At 37.7% G+C, this 10,963-nt stretch overlaps 1 protein-coding gene across 4 annotated transcripts in view; it reads left to right on the top strand.

The window, feature by feature from the left end:
• The window catches only part of LOC308247756 (sodium channel protein type 1 subunit alpha), a 129,861-nt gene that overhangs the window by 58,596 nt on the left and 60,302 nt on the right, over positions 1–10,963 (top strand). For all 4 annotated transcript variants that reach the window (XM_080667270.1, XM_080667271.1, XM_080667269.1 and 1 more), the window contains 3 exons: positions 7,007–7,124; positions 9,016–9,106; positions 10,627–10,755. In XM_080667270.1, the coding sequence (XP_080523396.1) occupies positions 7,007–7,124; positions 9,016–9,106; positions 10,627–10,755 (338 nt within the window). The remainder of the gene's footprint in view (positions 1–7,006; positions 7,125–9,015; positions 9,107–10,626; positions 10,756–10,963) is intronic.

Here is a 10,963-nt window from a genome sequence, read left to right on the forward strand (position 1 = left end):
GGCAAGTGAGTCACGAGAAAGTCAAGTAAGTTGTTTAGGATCTCCCTGCTGGAAGGCACCAGAGCCAGATTTTGAACCTGGCACCCAACTCCAGAGTCTGCACTCTTAAAAACCACATAAGTTCCAACAAAGCCTACTTATATTTTTCTAATGTTTCTTTATAGATTATTAAGCTGCTGATGACCGATTTGACTGGGGGTGTTTACCTATTTTTCTTGGTTTGTCTTTAAAGTCAGAAATGATATTTTACATGGCAGTCTTGCTGAAGAGGACCTCGCAGTACAACGAATGGTTTACGTCTAGGTCTGTGCTGCCCAACAGAGTAGACATTAGCCACATGTGATTATTGTACAGAAAGTGCGGTGAGTCTAGACTTTGAAGACAGGATTGTATGAAAAAGGATGTAAAATATCTCAATAGTTTAAATATTGATTTCATTCCTAAACGGTAACGCGTTGGAAATAGTGGATTAAAGAAAGCATTATTGCCCTGGCTGATTTGGCTCAGTGGATAGAGCGTCGGCCTGTGGACTGAAGGGTCCCAGATTCAATTCTGGTCAAGGGCACATGCCTGGGTTGAAGGCTCGATCCCCAGTAGGGGGTGTGCAGGAGGCAGCCAATCAATGATTCTCTCTCATCATCGTTGATGTTTATATCTCTCTCTCCCTCTCTCTTCCTCTCTGAAATCAATAAAAAATATATATTTTAAAAAGAAAGCATTATTAAGTGGAATTTCATCTGCTTCTTTTTACTTTTTAAAAACATGGAACTAGAATATTTAAAATCACATATGTGGCTCAGATTTATAGTTCACATAATGTTTCTATTGGGCAGCTCTAGTCTAGGAAAACCTTCACTTTATCTTTTGGACTTTCTTCTATTAGTAGAGACAGTTGAGCATTTACTAGTTTATAAGCTTCTTGAGGTATGATGTGTGTATCTTTGCTTCCTCTATAAGCCATAACACAGAGCTTTGCAAGTGTTGTGCTAAACAAAATACATTTTTTACAATGAAATCAGTTAAATTAAAAGTTGAACCTAAAACTAGTTTCATGCTACTTTCCAGGTATCTGCAATGCTCATACTTATTAATAGCTTATTATACAGGGGCTCAATAAATGTAACTATACATTAAGAGATAAGTGGGAAAACTTGACCAATATCTAATACTAGAAGCCCAATGCATGGATTTGTGCACCAGTGGGGTCCCTCAGGCTGGCCTGCAGGGATCGAGCTGAAACTTGCTCTCTAGACATCCCCTGAGGGGTCCCAGATTGCGAGAGGGCACAGGCCAGGCCGAGGGACCCCACCAGTGCATGATCAGGCCAGGGAGGGACCAGAGGAAGGCTCCAAGGCATGTCTGGCCTGTCTCACCCAGTCCCGATCATCTGGACCCCAGCAGGAAGCTAACCTACCGGTCGGAGCATCTGCCCTCTTGTGGTCAGTGTGCATCATAGCAACTGGTCGAATGGTTGAACAGCTGGACACTTAGTATATTACGCTTTTATTACCTATAATAATAAAAGCGTAATATGCTAATTAGACTGGATGTCCATTTGGACATCCTTCCTTCTGGACAAAGCTGCAGCAGGCAGGGGCCCTGGCAGAGGTGGGCAGGGGCAGCGGCAGAGGTGGCAGTATAGGATATAAAGAGTTTCTACAAATATATCTTTATGGTGGTATTTTATATATAGAATTCATTTTTTCTAATTCAATCAAACTGCTATGTTTTGAAATTTGTTCCCAAGCACAAAATTTTTCACATTAAACTGATTTCATGAATTCCCTACAGCCTGTTTCAAGGTAGATGCTATTGGATCAGCCTTTTCTCTTCCACCACAAATTTTGAACTTTTCCTTTTGTATTGAAGTGACTTCAGACAAAAAGAATGTATCTTGAGTTGTTTTAATGTATTTTTTATAGAACTAATTTAGATTTAAAGGATGTCAAGATACTTAACTGTAATAAGCCATCCAATACATTGTGTGAAAAAAAAGTCAACACTGAGCGGTATGTTTAGACATGGTTAAGATGGTAAATTTTATGTTATGTAGTTTACCACAATAAAAATTTGAGGGGAAAATGTAAAAATTCACACTCAGTTGAACAGTTGGTAAATCTTGATTTGCTTAAACAAAACATTCAGGGTGGGGCAAAAGTAGCTTTACAGTTATTCATATAGAAAATAGCACAATCTACACTAATAAAAGAGAAACATGCAAATTGACCGTACCTCTGCTATGCCCACCAGCCACACCCACCAGCCAATCAGGAGCAAGTATGCAAATTAACCCAACCAAGATGGATGTGGCCACTGAGTGAGCAGAAGGCTTGGGTTTCCCCAGCAATGGAGGAAGCCAAGCTTCCTGGCCGGCCCTGGCTTCCGCTCCAGGCTACAAAGTTTCAATTATAGAAGATAAATAAATCCCAGATACCAGGGCCTCCACTTGGGTTGCTGGGGGGCATGGCCAGCCTGCAGACCACCACAGGCCCCTCGCCCAGGCCACCCCACACCCCAAGGGAACCCCCACCCTGATCCAGGACACCCTTCAGGGCAAACCAGCCGGCCCCCACCCATGCACCAGGCCTCTATCCTATCTAATAAAAGAATAATATGCAAATTGACCATCACTCCAACACACAAGATGGCTGCCCCCATGTGGACACAAGATGGCCACCACAAGATGGCCAGCAGGGGAGGGCAGTTGGGAGAGACCAGGCCTGCAAGGAAGGGCGGTTGTGGGCGATCAGGCCAGCAGGGGAAGGCAGTTAGGGGTAACCAGGCTGGCAGAGGAGGGAAGTTGGGGGAGACCAGGCCTGCAGGGGAGGGCAGTTAGGGGTGACCAGGCCTGCAGGGAAGGGCAGTTAGGGGCAATCAGGCTGGCAGGGGAGTGGTTAGGGGGTGATCAGGCTGGCAGGCAGAAGCAGTTAGGGGCAATCAGGAAGGCAGGCAGGCAAACAGTTAGGAGCCAGCAGTCCTGGATTGTGAGAGGGATGTCCAACTGCCCGTTTAGGCCCGATCCTAATGGGATAGGGCCCAAATGGGCAGTCGGACATCCCTGGAGGGGTCCCAGATTGGAGAGGGTGCATGCTGGGCTGAGGGACACCACCCCCCCCCCCCCCCGTGCACAAATTTCATGTACCGGGCCTCTAGTACTTAATAAGTAATAACACAAGAATAAACTGTTTTGAATACTTACAACTATAAACCTACTTTTGCCCCCACCCTGTATTTGTTTATACAACTTGAGGTACATAACATCTTGGCTAGTCTGAATTCTTCCCATTTTGAGCCTTTTCTTATTTGTTAAATGGGGAGGGCAATTACCTATCTATATGTTTGAAAATTCTAGATTTACTTTAGTTGTAAATAAAGTGTTCCCTTCTGACTCTATTCTCCCTTCAATACTATTAATACCATTATTTGAAGAACCATGTATCTAAGCCCCATTCATTCTTGAAACTTGTAAATGAAATGTTTAACTTCTTGGCTATGCAAACAACTATAAGGAGGATAGATACAGAGATGAGGAAATAAAAAATCAGTTGCAAACAGTAAATTTGCAGGTCTAAATGGAACTTACTGGCATAAAAATGGTAACACATTTAAGATTCTATATATTGGATTGCTCTATAAGTTTGCTTTATTGGAAGGCTATTTAAAATAAACCCATAAACATTTTAAAGTGACATTTATGAAGTTTTTTGGTAACTATATATGTTTCAACCTGAGAAAAGCAGAGGAGTCCTAGCAAGGATGCCTTGGCCATCTCTATGTCTTGTGAAAAATTAAAACAGAATAAACATTTTTGTACAGTAAACTTCATTAATATTATTATAAATTCCAATTGCAAGCACTTACACAATGTACATATATTTCTTGTAAATATTGTTAAAAATAATTATCTTCCACATATTATTTGAATTGTATAAACAAACTAGAGGCCCGGTGCATGAAATTCGTACTTGGGGGCGGGGGTTTGTCCCTCAGCCTGGATTGTGAGAGGGTGCAGGCCAGGCTGAGGGACCCCACCAGCACACAATCGGGGCCAGGGAGAGACGCGGGAGGTTGGCTAGCCAGGCAGGGGCTGTGGGAGGGCTCCAAGGCATGTCCAGCCCATCTCGCTCAGACCCCAGCAGCAAGCTAACCTACCGGTCAGAGAGTCTGCCCCCTGGTGGACAGTGCACATCATAGTGAATGGTTGAGCAGCCTTAGCATATCATTAACATATTACACTTTCATTGGTTGAACGGCAGACCAGACGACTGGACACTTAGCATATTAGGCTTTAATTATATAGGATAAAGGGAATACAACCTAAAATCAGTGAAAGTTTCCAACTAAGGCTGGAACAATTGAGAGTTATGTCCCTTTGCCTTTAACTTTTGTGACAAAGTATGGACTCCTCCATGTGAAAGCACTTTTAGCTTTAGCATTACTTATCAGCATCAGGGGTGCAATGGCCTTCGTTCTATTCACGTTAATGGTTCCAGCCATTTTTACTGCCTTTGGGGGCTCCTCTCTGCTTAGTTTCTGAGTTTTGCTCCTTTTTGTTTTAGTTCTCAAGGCAGAATTTTTCTTTCTCTTCTCTACCCCCTCTTTTGGCCTCTACAACTTCACTGATTGCTTTATCACCCCTTTAACTATCTACTTCCTTCTTCCTTTGGGCTGGAAGGTACACATAGCCAAAATCACAGGTGACCTCTTATGCGCATGGTCCTCAGAATGAGCCAGGTGATTTTTCCTTGTCCACTGAGCTACATTCAGTACCATCATCATCCCTCTTACCCTCAAGCCCATGTGTTAGGCTACCTATGAGTTGTAACTTCTTCATTATATCTTTGAATTGCTAGTATCTATTTCAAAATTAGTTTATAATATTATTTGATATAAGGAGAATCTTTTTAAAAAAATATTTTTATTTATTTCAGAGACGAAGGGAGAGGGAGAGAGAGAAACATCAATGATGAGAAAATCATCGATCAACTGCCTCCTGCATGCCCCATACCGGGGATCAAGCCTGCAACCGAGGCACGTGCTCTGACCAGGAATCCAACCATGATCTGGTTCATAGGTCGACGCTCAACCACTGAGCCATACAGGCTGGGCAGGAGATTCTTAGTTTTAAAATATATATGCTAAGTTATATTTTTGTTGGCTCTCTCATTCCTAGCCCCCAATATTTTTGTCAGGTTGTACTTAACATGTTTTTAGGAAAAGGAAACATATGCTGTAGGTTTGCAAGGTGGGCCATACTCAGTCCTGATTAGCTCACTGTGGGCCTTTTGTGTCTTTGTGAGCATGTAATCCTTAGGGCAAAGGCATTTGCATTGCACAAGTCTGTTCACATTTTATGATGAACTCAGAAATTCATTTAGGGACAGGAGCATTGAATGAATTAAAAAAAAAAAAGGCGGGGGGGAGCTAAGTATTGTAGACAGGGTGATTGCTTCTCCAGTAAATATAGGTGAAACTCTCCGCTCCTACAATGGACTTGGTATATAGTTTTCCTTGTATTCTGAACCAGAGACCTTCAAAGAATAAAAAGGAAATAGAGGGTCAAAGTTAAAGTTAGAGCAATGCTTCTCAAACTCTCTGTTGTAGAGGTGAGGTCACCATTCTTCTATAAAATACAATTAAATTAAGTACTAGAAAATTGAAAAACAAACCCATGAAATACACCGCCTTTTTATTACTGCATTCAACTGATGAAATTAGTGTGTCAAATTGACTTACAAGTTTCTAAGCACTCATTGTCACTATGTTGTCCCAGTCCAGCAATGACTTGGACACCAGCACCAGTGGGAAGACTACACTTTCACAGCCCTGATTCAGGGCATTCCACTCATACCAGACAGGAAGTGCTACTTTCAAACAGAAACTCAGTGAACCTTTTGGAATGATTGCTCTGCTTGAATTTAGAGGGAAAAAGAAATGAGAAATCTATCAATGAATGACCTGAAGACTTAATGAAGCATGTAAACACTTATCAAAGATTCTTAGTAGAAAGTAAATATAGTAAATGCTTGCTATGTCATAATATGATTGAGGCAAAAACCCACAACTTTTAAAGAATTGGTGAATTTTAATTAAAAAGTTATGAAGTTCTCTTCCTATAAAATATTCTTCACAGAGAAAATGGCTTCCCCCATCCCCAACTCTGTCTGATTGTAAGTAAGCATCTTAAGAAACACTGAATCAGAATCTTTCACATGCTATTGTAGGTTGCTGCTTTTTTTCCTGCACACTGCTAATTGCTTTCTAGACCTAATTTTTGGAATGCAGTTTCTTTCACATTTATGGATTCCAGGTTCTACAGAGGCTCTGAGCTACTCCTCTGTGCTAAGAAAGCACTACAGGAGATAGGCAGTCAATTGGGATTATAATTCAATGTGTCAGCTAATTCAGAAATCCCAGTACAGAATTTAGCACTCTTGGTCAACAGATACTCTCCAGGGAACTTGGCCTTCAAAAATCAATTATTGGATTATATCCATCTAACCCAAAAGTGTGTTTGATGGTGACTGTTTTTATTTCCTATTACCAATAGAGTTATATTCATTTTATAAGCATAAATGTTAAAAAAGTTATGTTTTAAATATTTTGTTGAGTGATGTTGCATTCTACAGAGTTACTTTTCAAGATATTTGAATTGGAAAAGCTGAAATCCCTATAAAGGAATGTAGTGTCTTACGATTTTCAGAATAAAATGAAATATCCACCCATTTAAGACATTCATTTAACTCAGATGTTTAAAATATTAAGAAAATAAATTCCCTTGGCAAATGTCTTATGTGATGAAATTGCAGGGAAGCATGGGGTAAAAGGTAAGTGATGCCTTTGGATGCCCTCTCTGTTAAGAAGAAATCCAGGGGCAGATTGTCTTCATGGTGCACATCAAAAGTTGTAACATTGGAAGATTCATTGTGACAGATAATAGAAAGTAGACAATAGAGTTTAAATGGTTTATACTTTTATACTTCTATGTTGTGTTCCTATCTTACAGACTTTTATAGTATTGAATAAAGGGAAGGCCATCTTCCGGTTCAGTGCCACCTCTGCCCTGTACATTTTAACTCCCTTCAATCCTCTTAGGAAAATAGCTATTAAGATTTTGGTACATTCATATCCTTTTCAAGTAATCAATATTAACTATTTTTACATAATCTATAAGTGCTTTGTAGCTAAATATAAAATTAAGTTAGGACACTTATTTTATGGCTTTTGTCACTCTAATTTTGTATCTACTTTTGTCATATAAGCCTTATTCTTCTTTTATAAGCTTTATTCTTGAAGTGTATTAGTCACATAGATGTCACTGAAACTTACAGTCTTAACATTATATATCTACATATACCTTTCTAATAATACTTGTATGTGTTAAGTCCTACAAATCTAGTGTAAGATAACTATAATACTCTTTACTATATTTGTACACAGTTTATAATGATCAGGAATATGCAGCAATGATATTAAAGAAATCTAATTCCATAGCCAAGTTTAGACATATCTATAATAAAGAGCATTTTAGTTTACCTTAAAATAAACCTTTAAGCATATTTTCTATGAAAGAGGGTCAGAAGGCTTGATGAATACTTAGCTAATTCTTGAACTTTCCTAATGAATTCTGTGAAGGAATTACAGGAATACTGGCTGAATTTCCAATTTAAGTCATAGAATTATTACTACCAAGCAAAACTGATTGCTTAGTAAAGACTACAGAAGTTAATAAAAGAAGCTTAGATTATATTTCCAAATGGTCTTTAGGGATGTGGCAATGTGATTCCCATGGTGTTAAAGAAAAAGAAGGACTTTACAAATAACTTCATCTGTTCATATTCATTAGCAAAAACTTAATTTCTGATTATGTTTCATTTGATGGCTTTGGCAATAAGAAAAATAGAAATACTTACATAATGATCATAAACTCATACAACCTGGTTCTTTAAAAAAGTATAAAACTTAAAAGACCATTCTATTTTTAAACTGATAACAAGAAAATCCTCAGTGATATAAATATGTTATTGTTAAAATTAGAAGATTTGAAATATGAAAATCATATGTTCAGCATTTTTATGGGTATGGTTTCCATATCCTAGTTTTTGTTTCTAGTGCCATCATGTGGTCATTTGATGAAAACTTCTTTTTTTCACTTAATGGAAAATTTTTGTTTTGGCAATAAACTGTAGTAGAAAGAATATTGAATATGAAGGCAGAAAATTTGTGTTCTAGTCCTCGGCTGAGTTATCTAATTTCTCTATGCTTTAGGCCTTATTTTCCTGATGTCTAAAATAGAGTGATTACAATATTTGTTTTTCTAGGTCTTTTTTAGTCATTTGTTTTAGCTAATACTTACCATATCACACACATTAACTCATTTAATCTGCACCTCAAACTGAGACTGAGTGACTTGCCCAAGACCACTTTTAGGCTAAATTTTAATTATATTCACAACATGTTAAGTCCTGGAAGAATATTCACTTTTAATCATATCCATGGCTGCTATAGTTAATTCAGTCAAAACAGAGCAACCCAACACCTAGCACCATGCTGCACTTTGTACATAAATTTTTAAATGTGTTGAACTCTATTAAGTAACATTTATTTCAGAAATTACAATATTGCAGATATGTGCCCTCTTTAACAACTTACTATTTTAATCACCTGAAATAGTCAATCTCTCTGCTCTATGACTCCAGATTGCACATAGTTTTCCCTCTAAAGTTCTCTGGGGGGTAAATAATTTCATTTAGTAATAGTAGCAAAAGCAACATTTTGTCCTTATATAAAGCTTTCTTGTACATGATCTCATTTAATCTATATCATTACTCTGTGAGGGTGATATTATTACTACATTTTACCAATGACAAAACTGAACTTTAAAGAGATTAGGTAACTTGTCCATGGTGTATTTTTCATGAGCTCTGGCTAAAATTCAGTTTAAGCTTTTCAATGTTAGTTTTATATAATACATGGATTTGTATTTTTTTGTGTGTGTTCCTTAACAATAACCCACATTATTCAGCATGCTAATTATGTGCACTATTTTGACCAACTGTGTGTTTATGACAATGAGTAACCCTCCTGAATGGACAAAGAATGTAGAGTAAGTTCAACTTATATTTTAAACCACCTACTATGTGACTATATATGTATGTTAGGTATATATATATATATATATAGACATAGATATACATATGTATAGTTAGGATTTTAAAACTATGTCTTAATGTACCTTCTAAATAAAACCAAAGAGCATGTTTATTAAAGGCATTTCTAGGCACAATTACAAAGCAGGAAGATGATACTCATTGACCCATAGATCTGCTGGGGTTGGCCTAATATCTCTCCTTCATGTGTACTTGGTGGATACCAGGAGCCCATCATTCTTGGAAACTTACCATTTTTCCTTTAGGATCTAGAGTGGTCAAAGCAAGTGTGGTGAAAACAATTGCAAAAAAGAGCCAATATAGTAGGACTGGGTCCCAGGTAAATTTCAGATGAATTCAGTGAGTTACAAATTTATAGGGGCAGGTTACACATGCCATCAGAAGACATTGTTGAGCTCACAAAGTTTCCCCTTCCATCAGGCACATCCTATTCAGGTCAGGCCTGTATTGGTTTCACCAAAAAATTTGCGGAAAAAATACCCCAACAGTTGGGATTTTAAAACTTGAAAATTCAATAGACTGAGGACTAAACCAACTGTGGTGAACGAATAGCATTTTCAGAAAACAGAAACATTACTAACTACATTTGTGGGCTCTGTTCTGGAATACATTTGAGAGTAGAGGGTTCAGATCTGTGATAGGTGCTCATTCTACCCATGTTGTGACCACTATTACTCCATGGCTGTTGACCCTTAAAACAATAGCCCAGAGCTATTCCCAAGATCTTTTTCAGTTCTTAGACAGTTCCAGATTGGAGCCAATCATAAAAGGGACAAGATTATGAAGAAAAAACATTATATACAAAGAATGCCTAAAGTATTGACATTGACATGTGAGGTCCACAGGTCTTTAGTCATCCTAGTTTTTGTGATTTTATTCTTCAACTTCTGAGTAAAAGATTTAAACCTTGGAAACATCCAAGTTTCTGAGTTAGCCTCATATTTCATTCTAAATTATGACTCTGGAATTATCTACTTTGTTGTTAACAAAATTCTTTTTGCAAGTAAGTTAACCTGTCTTATGGAAAGAGAGAAATAAAGACTTGCTAATTTGTCAATGTTTTTCATTCATAAAACATGATTGAAACTGAGTTTTTTACTTTCGGAAGAAAAATCATTTTATGCTTCTGCAATATTATGGATTGGCCACTCCATCACATGAATGTACTAGATAATTCTCAGGGGGCTTTATGCATTAATGTCAATACTAAGACATTTCAGACAGTACCTAGCTAGACTTTATACAGCATGTATTTCTCACTCTGCTCTCAGGACACTCTTCATGTGTTAGGGAATTGAACTTAAAGTAAGGGCTATGTTTTATTTACATGAAAATAATATCAACCTGCTTAGATTCCTTTTGTAATATTCACCTATTCCACTGATAGGGTGATAAAAAATTGACATGTTATGAAAATATATTACTTTATCAATTTTTTCTGGATACTTATCTCCAGGTACACCTTCACTGGAATATATACTTTTGAGTCACTTATAAAAATTATTGCCAGGGGCTTCTGTTTAGAGGATTTCACTTTCCTTCGGGACCCATGGAACTGGCTCGACTTTACAGTCATCACATTTGCGTAAGTGCCTTTTTTGAAACTTTAAAAGAGTATGGTTTGGCTTTCTATAACTGTTTATGCTTTGAAAGAATAAGCTTGCTGTAACTGTAGAATATTTTGGTGTGATTTATACATTTAAGCTTCAGATTTTAATTTAGTATAACAGAGGTCAAAGTGACATTTCACTTTGGCATAAAGTCTTTGCATTGGTTGAAATTACAATTTTCAC

This window comes from Plecotus auritus (genome assembly GCF_963455305.1).
Source record: "Plecotus auritus genome assembly, chromosome: 5".
NCBI classification, from domain to species: Eukaryota; Metazoa; Chordata; class Mammalia; order Chiroptera; family Vespertilionidae; genus Plecotus; species Plecotus auritus.